General features: G+C 53.4%; 2 protein-coding genes across 4 annotated transcripts in view; both read left to right on the forward strand.

The window, feature by feature from the left end:
* Positions 1–253: 253 nt before the first annotated feature.
* Positions 254–3994, forward strand: LOC138842983 (carbonyl reductase [NADPH] 1-like). The gene is made up of 4 exons (XM_002721253.5): positions 254–514; positions 673–1423; positions 1883–1990; positions 3277–3994. Exons 2-4 carry the CDS (start codon positions 1135–1137, stop codon positions 3711–3713), a joined length of 834 nt encoding a protein of 277 aa, XP_002721299.3. The 5' UTR covers positions 254–514; positions 673–1134; the 3' UTR covers positions 3714–3994.
* Positions 3995–7347: 3353 nt separating this feature from the next.
* Positions 7348–12867, forward strand: part of LOC100348276 (carbonyl reductase [NADPH] 1) — a 150618-nt gene continuing 145098 nt past the window's right edge. The window contains exons 1-4 of one of the 3 annotated variants that reach the window (XM_008274855.4): positions 7376–7837; positions 9018–9125; positions 10124–10255; positions 11098–12822. In XM_008274855.4, coding sequence (XP_008273077.3) covers positions 7549–7837; positions 9018–9125; positions 10124–10255; positions 11098–11534 — 966 coding nt within the window. In that variant the 5' untranslated portion in view covers positions 7376–7548 and the 3' untranslated portion in view covers positions 11535–12822. Of the gene's footprint in view, positions 7838–9017; positions 9126–10123; positions 10256–11097; positions 12823–12867 lie in introns of those variants that run through there. The other 2 variants (XM_002721262.5, XM_070071850.1) reach the window with 2 other exon arrangements.

Consider the following 12867-nt stretch of genomic DNA (forward strand, 5'->3'; position numbering starts at 1 on the left):
AAAACAGCAAGGGTCTTTCCCAGTGATCAACCTTCTGTTAAGCCACTGGTTGGAACCCCACCTTGCAGCAACCTAATGGAATCCTTATAAAGCACCACGGTCCATCCGTTATGCCCAGTGTCTGCACAGCCCAACACTGTGTCCACAGAGACTGAACACTGGGTCTGTGGCTACTGCAGCTGAGAAATGAATTTTCTCTTGCATTCATTTAGTTTCTTGAAATTGACATGGAAGCAGCCAGTTGTGTGTAGTGGCAACCTACTGGATGACACAGAAATGAAACCTAACCTGTAGTCACCAGCCCCTTACCTATAACGTCCTCAGGAATATACTATGTCACAATAGTGAGCAGTGAGGAACATTGATTTCCCACCGCAAGGCGATGGATGAAGTCTCTGGGAAGAGACCTGTTTCTTCATTAACCATGGGGCTAGAAAGGAGTATCTCGACACCTTGAGGGAACTATAGGGCTGGGAAGGCCCCAGCACCTGTGCCCTGCAGGACTCCCAGCCAGGTAAGATGATGGCCCTGCAAGGGCCCAGGGCGCCCTCTGCTATTCCACTCAGTGCCTTGCATGCCGGTGGATCAGCGGGACAAGAGGAGCCAGTGGCTGTGCTTTTGTCTTGTTATGGGGAAACCAACAGAAGCCTGTCCCTTGTCATTCTCTTCCAGTTCATCTCACAACACTAATGCCAAAGACGCCAGCTCCTGCGATATTTTTCAAAACAGCAGAAAGTATGTGCATACAGGAGTCTAGGTTTGCGAGGACAGTGAGGAGCAGTTGAACAGTTGGGAGAATCTGGGGGGGAAAAAAAGAACTTTAGAGAATGGGGATAAAGGTCAGCTCAGATCCACAGCACGGCCAATCAGAATGGTTCTTTGTGCCTGGCACGCAGGCGCTAGCAGCCACCAACTTGGTCCTCAGCCAATTATTTCGCAACTTAGAGGCAGGTTGCTCCAACCCCAGACCTGCACTACAACCCCAGGAACTTACTGGAACACAAGCCCTGCACAGGCTGGGGGCGGGGCAGCGCCTCCCTCTGGACCTGCTCTGCACCTGCACACTTAGGCTCCAGACCCACGCCGACAGCATTGCTCCCCAGCTCAGGCTCTGAGTTGAACTCCCACTCAGCCATGTCATCCTGCAGCCGTGTGGCGCTGGTGACCGGTGCCAACAAAGGCATCGGCTACACCATTGTGCGCGACCTGTGCCGGCTCTTCTCGGGGGATGTGGTGCTCACGGCGCGGGACGAGGCGCGGGGCCGGGCGGCCGTGCAGCAGCTGCAGGCCGAGGGCCTGAGCCCGCGCTTCCACCAGCTGGACATCACGGACCTGCAGAGCATCCGCGCCCTGCGCGACTTCCTGCGCAAGGAGTACGGGGGCCTCAACGTGCTGGTCAACAACGCGGGCATCGCCTTCCAGGGTAAGGAGTTCGTGCACCGTGTGAGAGACCTCCCCAGATCACTGCAGCTGGGATGGGCAGAGCCTATGGGGGGAGCCTGTGTGGTCCAGAACAGACCTCCCTGGGAAGGAAAAGGAAGTCTCATGTTGGGCAGTACCCTTGGGGCCCCTGGGGACTGGGACCCTTTTCCAGCCAAAGGAGCCTGGGTGTTTCCCAGACTGGACACCAGGGAGCGTGTCCAGGCTTCCTTCAGTTTCTCTTTGATTGAGATTTAGAGGGTGGGTCAATTTTTAAGTGTATTTAAAATAAACAATACATTGTATACAATAATAGTAATAGTGATAATGACCAACATGAGATACCAGGGTAGATCCTTCACTCCCCCAAGGGTGCCCTCCTGCAGAAATGGATCAGCTGTTTTGTTCCTGTAGCGTTCTGGCCAAGGCTGTGTGTTTATTATCTGTTCTCTGCCCCTAAAAGCTGCGGATACCACGCCCTTTCATATTCAAGCGGAAGTGACTATGAACACAAACTTTGATGGTACCCGACATGTCTGCACAGAGCTGCTGCCTCTCATGAGGCCCGGAGGTGAGTCTCCTGGGGACCCCACACTGTGCCCTCAGGAGGGAGCTGGCCCTGCTGCCTGAGCTCTCAGCTCCATCCCTGCTGCCTGTCCTGCTTCAGCTGCACCAGCCTGCTGCTACCCCTGCCAGGGGCTGTCCAGAGTCAGGACATCGTCCCCGCTCCTGCACTGCCCCTGTGGTCTCTGCCCTTGGCACACCTGGCGCCTTCTGACCCTGCAGTCTTAGCTCACAGGTCTCCTGGGAGAGGCTCCTCATTTCTCCCATGCCCATCTCATGTCGGAGGCCCTGGGGGTGCCACCCTGGGCCCTCTCTGCTCCCTGAGTGACCTGAGTCAGCCTGGCAGGTCCTTCCTAGCAGTCACCCACTGTATCCCCCAGAGGACGTCTCCTCCTTAGACACCCTGAGCTGTCCTGCCTCTCCGTCACCTCCTGATGCCCCTCGCAGGCTAAAACGCATTTCCAGAGGCTGCTCCTCCACCCCTGTGTCACCGTGGGCACCGACCCGATCCTGGCAGTAACCCTGCCCTGCCCCGTCCTCCACGGTCACTTCCAGGTCTGAGACGGAGCTCCCTCAGTCTCCCCCTGCATTGTATCCCAGTTGCACAGCAGGGGCCTTGGACGTGGCAGATTCACTGTGGTTCTGGAAGAATGCGAATCCCTAGGGACCCCAGTTCTTGAGTCCCCTCCTTCCCAAGCCTCTGTGAACTTGCTGCATGGATTCTCCCTTCTGAGAGATAATTTGGACGCACAGTCTGGGCCCTTGGCATGGTTTGCAGGGAGCTGCATTCTCTGTTGCTGCCTAACTCCTGGCTCAGTTTAACTGCACTTCAGTGGGCTCATTGTGCACAACACGACACAGGATCCTATTTGCTGTGGAACGTGGTACAGCACTCATCCCGAGTGATGCAGTGACATGCATGTACACCAAAAGACAAGCAGCCACTAACAAAACATTGAAACGTGGGATGCAGACTGAGGACTTCACATTCGGTTCCCTCTCAACTCCTGTCCAGTTCCCTGTCCTGTCCTCCTGGCAGGTCCTGCTGCTTACAGGACCCTGCGTTACTGGGACCTCGAAGGCGGCTCGTTGCAATGTCACTGCCTTCTCTGCTCACCCAGAAGGTGAAGGCAGAAGTGGAGTCGTTGGCTGTGTGACCACCATGCTGTGTCTGTCCATTTCACTTGGAAATCACTCTGCCATTTGTTTGTCGGGTTTCTCAAATCCCAGCACCTTTGGGCTCCAGCCGTCCTGTGCAAGCTTCTCCTGATAGTGATTTCTGGTGTATTTTAGGCAGAGTGGTGAACATGTCTAGCCTGATGTGTCTCAGAGCCCTTAAATCCTGCAGCACGGAATTGCAGCAGAAGTTTCGCAGTGAGACCATCACGGAGGAGGAGCTGGTGGGGCTCATGAAGAAGTTTGTGGGAGACGCGAAGAAGGGGGTGCACCAGAAGGAAGGCTGGCCTGACACTACCTACGGAGTGACCAAGATCGGAGTCACTGTGCTGTCCAGAATCCAGGCCAGGCACCTGAGTGAGCAGAGGGGAGGGGACAAGATCCTCCTGAATGCCTGCTGCCCAGGGTGGGTGAGAACCGACATGGGGGGACCCAACGCCACCAAGAGCCCAGAAGAAGGAGCAGAGACCCCCGTGTACTTGGCCCTTTTGCCTCCAGATGCCGAGGGCCCTCATGGACAGTTTGTCATGGAAAAAAGGGTTGGACAGTGGTGAGCTCACCCCCAGCTCCACCCACAGGTCCTGCTTGCTAACCTGTCCTGATTTAACCTAAAGGACTTTACACTGTCAGCAAATGTCCCAGCCACTGGGGAAATCCAAACATTGCTAGTAACTAAGACCTACAAATGTTCTACACCTTGTGTAGATAACTCAGTGACCTGACTCTTAATTCTCTGAATTTTCTTGCGATATCCTCTGTGTATGGGGAGAGACTAGTTGTAATGGCTGGAAATAACCCAGGGAAATCAAGAGTCAAATAAATGATTCATTATAAAGCTGCTATGCACATTGTTCGAATACTGAGAAAATTCATCCCACAAATCTGATCACAGGAAAAGTGAGAGCCAGGGAATGGATGGGGCAACTCAGGAGATAGCAAGCACTAGAGACAGGACACAAAGGAAACGTCCTTGGCTCTGTAGGCCACACACCCGGTCACAGACACTCAGATGGGCCATTAGGTAAATGAAAGCAGATACTACATGGAAAACAATGAATGTGTCTGAAGATGGCCCTCAGACTTCAGGATTTGGACCTGTAGGACTACCTGGACAGTACTGCACAGGGAAAGGCAGTTGACCTCTTTCTGTAAGCAGCCTAAGTCACTGGGAAGGAGAACCAGTGTCCGTGTGTGACATGAGGGCCACTTGTGGGAAGCACTCAGCTATGAAGTCCTCTGAGATCACTGGGAGTCTGCAGGAAAACCTCTCCCATGAATCCCATCCCCGGAAGACTCGCACAGGCCAAGTGCTCTCCAACTGGGCTGCACCACTCTGCACTCAGCAGAAGTGTAGGTAGGCATGGCCGTGTTGACTAAGCCTTGGCAACGCTTTTCCAAGCTACGTGGTAGAAACCAGACTTTAGGAGAAGCAGACTTTAGGGCTTAAAGGACAGAGCTGAGGGCCGATGACCCACTCGTACCAACCTGGGTGCTTCCCAGCCTGATGGGAATGGAGGTCCCAGTGTCCCAGGCCCCCTCTCCACCTGGCAGGGCCTGGCCCTTTCTGTTTCATGCATGAAGCCCACGTTCAGACACCTCACTGGGTTCCTGCCACACTGGCAGGCAGACCGGCTTCCTCCAAGAGTCGGAGCCGAGAAGAAGAAGAGGCCCCCTTTGCCATGAGTTAATCTGAATACAGAGGCCTGGGTCTGATTCCTGGGCACCAAGGGAGCGGCCACCCTGATTCCCTCAAGATCACCATCACAGGCCTGCCTGTCCCGCCTGCTCAGGCCCTGCAGTAGCCTTGTCCCCACTTCATTAGATACACAAGGTGACTTCAAAACGTTTGTGCAAGTGGTGGGCATTCGGCCTAACCTACACCCCACACCAGAGGACCTGGGTTAGACCCCCAGGCTCTTGCTCCTGATGGCAGTGTCCTGCTAACACTGAGGCAGGAGGCAGCAGGCCACGGCTCAAGTGGCTGGGAGCCTGCTAACGGGGGCTTCGATGGAGTCTCTGTCTTCCAGTGTTGGCCTGCAGGCATTTCGGGAATTTGAAGAGTGAACCAGTGAATGAGAGATGTGTGTCTCAAATGAATAAAGACAATTGTTTAAAATTCATAGAAAAAGGTGCATTATCTTTTAACTAGAATTTCCCACGATGAAGTTCACGAGGATTATTGTCTGGGCCATCCAGCCACATTGACCTGTGGATTCTGTATGGTGCTAACACTAAATGCTAAAGAAATCAGGCTGAACATCATGATTCTTGGGCTTCGGTGGTGAGGCAGCAGGAGGCACCCCACAGACAGATTTCCCCGCACACTGTGTGTTATCCACTCTCATACTGGTGGATTTAATCCAACCCACTTCTGGCTAATACTGGGTCACACTACCTCCATACAAGGTAGCCAGTAGTGTGGAAGGAAGCTGGCCATTGTTGGAGCAACATGCATGGTGGCAAGGAAGCGTATAAACCATCTCCTAGTTAACTGCTGCGGGAGAAATCCCAGGAGGTCACACACTGGATGATCCATCTCTGTAGTATATTTGAACTGACAAAAGGGTGGAAATGGTGAACAGATTCATGGCTGCCAGAGGACAGGGTTGGATTAGGGGACAAGGGAGGAGTGTTTGTTTCTACCAGGGTGACAAGGGGATCCTGATGCAGGTGGACAGGCTCTGATTTTTTTTTTTAAAGATTATTTACTTGAAAGTCAGCATTAGAGAGAGAGAGAGAGAGAAAGAGAGAGAGAATCATCTATCTGCTGGTTCACTCCACAACTAGCTGCAACGGCTGGAGCTGTGCTAATCTGAAGCCAAGAGCTTCTTCCGGGTCTCTCATGTGGGTCCAAGGGGCCCAAACACTTGGGCCATCCCCTACTGCTTTCCCAGGCCACAGCAGAGAGCTGGTTCAGAAGTGGAGCAGTGGGACTCAAACCAGCACCAACATGGGATGCTGGCAATGCAAGTGGCAGCTTTTACCAGCTGTGCCACAGCACCAGCCCCCATGGCTCTGATCTTGACTGCAGTGATGGAAATGCAAAATTGCATGAGATGAACCTGTCCAGAACTAAACACACGGGCAAACACACACACAGAGCTGGGGGACTCTGAGAAGGGTTGCACTGTTCTACAGTGGTCTTAACTGTGATATTTTACTGTGCATATCCCAAATTGTTACTGGTGATGGCAATCGGCAAAGTCTATGGAATCTCTGTGTTACTGCTCACAACTGCATGTGGATCTACAATTGTCCCAATAAAAATGTCCCTTGGAATGCAGCAAGGGTCTGTCCTGGGCTGTTGACCTTCTGTTAACCCCTGGTTGGACCCTCCCTTACAGCAACCTATCCGGAATCCGTGTGAAGCCCCATGGTCCGTGAGAAATGTCCTGTGCCTGCACAGCCCAGACAGTGGCCATTGAGACACGAACACTGAGCACCTGAAACGTGACTATTGCAGCTAAGAACTGACTTTTTCATTGCATTCATTCAGTTTCCTATAACGGACATTGCAGTGGCCACTTGTGTGTGGGGGCAACTACTGGATGACACGGAAATGAAAGCTGACCCTACAGCCTCCAGTCCCCCATTCTAAGCAGACCGCAGTGAGGAGCATTCATTTCCCACCACTCAACCAATTGGCCATGTCTCCAAGGATGGAACCAACTCTTCATTTTGAAAGGGGGATAGAAATCCTGACACACTGTGGAATAGTAGGCAGTGAAAGTCCTTCGCACCTGTACTCTGCAGGACCCCCATCCAGGTGAGAAGACGGCCCAGCAGGTGCACAGACCCAGATGTGTCGCTAGCTGCTTTAGCCAACGTTTCCCAAACAACCTCAGGAACAAACTTAGCTTCTGTTCCCTGGTTAGGGGTGAAATAAACAGACACTTGATCTTCTATAATTTTCCCCCCAATATATTGTGCAATTCTAGTACCAAAGATGGCAGTTCCAGGAATACTCTCAGAACACCAGAGAGAATGTGCATAAGGGGGGTCCCAATTCTACAAGGACAAGGAGGAATAGGTGAACAGCTGGGGGGATGGGGGAAGGGAAGGCTTTGGAGAAGCAGAGATAAAGCTCAGCTCAGATCAATAGCGTGTCCAAGTTGAACAGATCTTTGATGCTAGGCAGGCCACTAGCAGCAATCACCAGCCTAGGTCCTCGCTTGGCTGGTTTTGCAACACCCAGCCAGGAGGCTCTCTGGGAATCTGCATGCAAGGTCATTATGGAACTGGAAAGCCCTGCCCAGGGCTGGGCGGGGCGGAGCCTGCCTCTGCAGCTGCACACTCAGGCGGCTCCGGGCACAGCAGGTGCCTCTGCGAGGGTATAGCCTTGCAGCTCAGGCTGCGAGGTCTGCGGGTGTTGTGAGCTCCCACCCAGCCATGTCGTCCTGCAGCCGCGTGGCGCTGGTGACCGGCGCCAACAAGGGCGTCGGCTTCGCCATCGCGCGAGACCTGTGCCGGCTCTTCTCGGGAGACGTGGTGCTCACAGCGCGGGACGAGAGGCGGGGCCGGGCCGCCGTGCAGCAGCTGCAGGCCGAGGGCCTGAGCCCGCGCTTCCACCAGCTGGACATCACGGACCTGCAGAGCATCCGCGCCCTGCGCGACTTCCTGCGCCGGGAGTACGGGGGCCTGGACGTGCTGGTCAACAACGCGGGCATCTACATGGATTGTAAGGAAGGGGTCCCCTGAGCTTGCAGCAGGGTTGGGATGCATCTGTGGGAGGATCCTGCTGTGCACCTTGGGAGACTGGGGTCTGAACAGCGCCCCATGCGCGCACTCCCCAACCCCCGACGACACTCCCCAAGGAGTGGCAAGGAAAGGCTGGGAGGGTGGGGGTGGGACCTGTGGAGCTTCTGAGAACTGGGACCTCTTTCCAGTCAAAGTGACCTTGGTCTTTCATACTGGGGAGCATCTCCAGGTTTTTTTTTTTTTTTTTTCCAAAATTTCTATGTGACTGAGATGTAGGACTTTTCTGAAATTGTAACTGATTTTGAATTAAATAAGAAATTGTCAAAAACGATAATAGGAGATCAGCAGTATCTTCTTCTTTTTTAAAGATTTATTTTATTTATCTGAAAGAGTTACAGAGAGAGGTAGAGACAGAGAGAGGTCCTCCATCTGCTGATTCACTCCCCAGATGGCCGCAACGGCTGGAGCTGTGCCGATCCAAAGCCAGGAGCCAGGAGCTTTTTCTGGGTCTCCCACACGGGTGCAGAGGCCCAATGACCTGGGCCATCTTCTACTGCTTTCCTAGGCTACAGCAGAGAGCTGGATCGGAAATAGAGCAGCCGGGACTAGAACTGGTGCCCATATGGGATGCTGGTGCTTCAGGCCAGGGCTTTAACCCGCTGGGCCACAGTATTTTCGTAAATAAGTGGAGGACCATGTCAGAGTAGGAGATTAACATTGGCCAGGCACTGTGGCTAGAGGCAGACTTACTCAAGGTTGCTGGGTTTCCCATGCTCTGCTTTTATGTCTACAGAATTCTGGTCCCTGGGGCCGGCATTGTGGCAAGCTGCCAGTTAGCCCTCCCACTTCCATTGCTGGAGTGGCAGTTCCAGTCCTGGCTACTCTGCTTCCCCTGCAGAATCCTGCTAATGCATTAGAGTGCAGCAGAAGATGGCTCAAGTGCTTGGGTCCCTGCAATCTGTATGGGAGACCTGAATGGTGTTCCTGGCTTCTGGCTTTGGCTTGGTCCCAGTCTTGGGTGTTGTGGGCATTTGGGGAGTAAACAGCAGGTGGAAGATCTTATTCCATTTAAAGTAGATGAACATTAATACATAAAATAAATTCCAAGAATTCTAGCCGATGGTTATGATTGACGGAAACTGTTCTCTATGCCCCAAAAGTACAGGATTCCACCCCCTTTCATATTAAAGCGGAGGTGACTATGAAGACAAACTTTGATGGCACCCGAGATGTCTGCACAGAGCTGCTGCCTCTCATGAGGCCCGGAGGTGAGTCTCCTGGGGACCCCATGCTGTGCCCTCAGGAGGGAGCTGGCCCTGCTGCCTGGGCTCTCAGCTCCATCCCTGCTGCCTGTCCTGCTCCAGCTGCACCAGCCTGCTGCCGCCCCTGCCAGGGGCTGTCCTGGGTCAGGACATCGTCCCTGCTCCTGCACTGCCCCTGCGGTCTCTGCCCTTGGCACACCTGGCGCCTTCTGACCCTGCAGTCTTAGCTCACAGGTCTCCTGGGAGAGGCTCCTCATTTCTCCCATGCCCATCTCATGTTGGAGGCCCTGGGGGTGCCACCCTGGGCCCTCTCTGCTCCCTGAGTGACCTGAGTCAGCCTGGCAGGTCCTTCCTAGCAGTCACCCACTGTATCCCCCAGAGGACGTCTCCTCCTTAGACACCCTGAGCTGTCCTGCCTCTCCGTCACCTCCTGATGCCCCTCGCAGGCTAAAACGCATTTCCAGAGGCTGCTCCTCCACCCCTGTGTCACTGTGAGCACCTACCTGATCCTGGCGGTCACCCTGCCCTGCCCTGTCCTCCACGGTCACTTCCAGGGCTGGAACTGAGCTCCCTCAGTCTACCCCAACCCATGCATCCAGGTGCGCAGCTGCCCTTAGGTGTGGCTGTGGACAGGTGCAAACCTCCCCTGGGACCTCCCCTCTCCAGCACTTTCCTCTCTGGCATTCTGTCCACCTCTGACGGTCTCGCCCCTCCCCAGAGTCCAGGCCCTGAGCGTGGCTTACAGGGGCCTCCTTACCATGACCCGGCTAACTCCAGGCTCATGGTCACTGCCCTCCAGTGGGCTTTGTTCCCAACACAGCACACGGTCACTGTCTTTGTTGTGAAGTGCTGTGACACTCACCCCAGCCACACTCCTTCCATCTACACCGAGAGGCACCAGCCGACACTTGCAGGAAGACTGGTATGCGAGGTGGAGAGTTGAGGACTTGCTCATACGACTTACTCAACTCCTAACCTGTTTTCCTGACCTGTCCCTGGGGAAGGTCCTACTGCCTCCAAGACTCTAGTTCGGCAGGACCTCAAAGGATGGCTTTTCCAATGTCGCTGCCTCCTCTACGGATTCAGACTTGAAGGCAACAACGGAGCTCCTGCAGGCTGGCGTGGTGTCGTAGCCAGTAAGTCCTCCCCCTGCGAGCCAGCATCCCATATATGTGCCTATTCGAGTCCCAGCTGCTCCACTTCTGATCCAGCTCCCTGTTGATGGCCTGGGAAAAGCAGCAGAAAATGGCCCAAGTACTCGGGCCCCAGCCACCCACATGGGAGACCCAGATGAAAGTCCTGGTCCTGGTTTTGGCCTGGCTTAGCCCTGGCCATGGCGGCCATCTGGGGAGTGGAAGTGGAAAATCTGTATCTTTTTGTCTCTCCCTATCCCTATGGGAGTGGCCAAAGGTTGGAAGACCTTTCCCTCCTTCTGTCTCTCCTTCTCTCTCTGTAACTTTGACTTTCAAATCAGTCTTTAAAAATTGGAGCTTCTTATGCCAGTACCGCACCATCCTTGCCTGTTGCCCTTAGAATACACACTGCTGTGTGTCTCTCAAGAGAACGTTCTCTGGTCTTAAATCCCCATCAGCTTCGGTCTTTACCAGCCATGATGTGCACACCTTTTCACATAGTGATATTTTAAAACTTATTTATTTGTTTGATAGGTAGAGTTATAAACTGAGAGAAAGGTCTTTCATCTGCTGGTTCACTTTACAAACAGTTGCATTGGCCAGAGTGGACCGATCTGAACCCAGGAGCCAGTAGTCTCTTCCATGTCTCCCACATCAGTGCAGGGGCCCGAGCGCTTAGCCCAACTTCCACTGCTTTCCCAGGCCCTAAACAGAGAGCTAGATTGGAGAAGAAGGTCCTGGGACATGAACTGGCACCCATATGGGATGCCGGTGCCACAGGCAGAGACTTAGCCTACAGTGCCACAGCACTGGCCCCTCATATAGTGATTTCTGGTGCATTTTAGGCAGAGTGGTGAATGTGTCCAGCTTGGAGGGTCACCGAGCCCTTAAATCCTGTAGCCCGGAGCTGCAGCACAAGTTTCGCAGTGAGACCATCACGGAGGAGGAGCTGGTGGGGCTCATGAAGAAGTTTGTGGGAGACGCGAAGAAGGGGGTGCACCAGAAGGAAGGCTGGCCTGACACTACCTACGGAGTGACCAAGATCGGAGTCACTGTGCTGTCCAGAATCCAGGCCAGGCACCTGAGTGAGCAGAGGGGAGGGGACAAGATCCTCCTGAATGCCTGTACCCCAGGGTGGGTGAGAACGGACATGGCGGGACCCAATGCTCCCAAAAGCCCAGAAGAAGGAGCAGAGACCCCCGTGTACTTGGCCCTTTTGCCTCCAGATGCCGAGGGCCCTCATGGACAGTTTATCAAGGACAAAAAAGTTGAACAGCTATGAACTCACCGCCAGCTCCAGCCACAGGTCCTCCTTCCTAGCCTGTCCTGATTTAACCTAAAGGACTTTACACTGTCAGCAAATGTCCCAGCCAATGGGGAAATCCAAACATTGCTATCAACTAAGACCTGCAAATGTTCTACGACTTCTGTTGGCTACTCAGTGACTAGAGTGCTAATTCTGTGAATTCTCTTGAGATCCCTCTGTGATGGGGGAGAGAGGGTGCGATTGCTGAAAATAACAACTGGAAATCAAGGGTTGAATGAATGCTTCTTCAGAAAGGTCTATATGCAGATTGTTTATGTGCTGATGAAAATCCACCCCACATGCCAGGACAGGGGAGAGAGATTGGGCTCAAGTAGGAATTCAGGAAGCAACCTTGGGAACTGATACTCAAAGGTTGCCTGGAAGGAGGAGGGTTGACAAAGGGTAGGGTTGGTCTTTGCTAAAGTGACCTAGCAGGATTCTTTTTGAAAGCAGACTGGGGTGATCAGATGTCCCCTGTGGAGTGGTGTGGGGTGAGAAATGTGGTCAGGAGCCAGGGTGAGCGATCCTGGCCAGGGCTTGCAAGGACAGAGGCTGAAGCCCCAGGTCAGTCCTTGTTGAGCAGAGGCGTCAGAAGAGCTCCAGGAAATTTGGTCAAGGAGCGAGGCTTTGTTATGGCCCAGGCAGACACCAGCCAGGCCATGCTGTTGGTTCTTGAGGCTCCTGGGGCACTGCTCTCTTTGTTCCCATAAATGCTGAGTAAGTGCTTCCCCCAGGGGGAGGCCCTGAGTAATCACAGCTGGATTGAATGGAAGCTCAGGTCTAAGGCAGAATTGCCCGGCTGTGCAGTTTAAAGAAGGGTCTCTGCAGAAAGATCTCAGTGCAGTTCTCCAGGTGCATTACATGTTGGGCTGAGCGAGGTGGACACAGGTGTCTTGCATTCAATGGTGGATGTATCTGGATGAGGTGTGTGGGGTTCCAGGATAAAGTGGAGTTCTTAATCATGCAGGTCTGTGCCTACATCTGGTATTGATAGATTACTCATTAGCAGCTCCCTGCTGTGCACTGGGAAAGCAGTGGATGGTGGAACAAGTACTTGACTTCTGCCAGCTGTGTGGGAGACCCAGATGGCGTTCTTGGCTATGTTTGGTACAGCCCCAGGTACTGAGGACATTTGAGGAGTGAACCAGAGGATAGACGATCTCTTTCTCTCTCTTTCACACACACTCTCTCTCCCCCTCTCCCTCTCCCTCTCTTACCGTGACACTCACATTCAAATAAAGAAATAAATGGTTTAAATAGTAAAGTAGTGTTGAAGTTAACAGACTGTGCTTTGTCAGATGGCCTTTTC

This window comes from Oryctolagus cuniculus, chromosome 4 (genome assembly GCF_964237555.1).
Source record: "Oryctolagus cuniculus chromosome 4, mOryCun1.1, whole genome shotgun sequence".
Classification (NCBI taxonomy): domain Eukaryota; kingdom Metazoa; phylum Chordata; class Mammalia; order Lagomorpha; family Leporidae; genus Oryctolagus; species Oryctolagus cuniculus.

What these genes read in the sequence shown, in the direction of transcription:
- LOC138842983 (XM_002721253.5), top strand. Translation starts at nt 1,135, where the DNA reads ATGTCATCCTGCAGCCGTGTGGCGCTGGTGACCGGTGCCAACAAAGGC. An exon ending in CGCGGGCATCGCCTTCCAGG is followed by an intron (nt 1,424 to 1,882) that starts GTAAGGAGTTCG and finishes TGCCCCTAAAAG; the next exon opens with CTGCGGATACCACGCCCTTT. An exon ending in GCCTCTCATGAGGCCCGGAG is followed by an intron (nt 1,991 to 3,276) that starts GTGAGTCTCCTG and finishes GGTGTATTTTAG; the next exon opens with GCAGAGTGGTGAACATGTCT.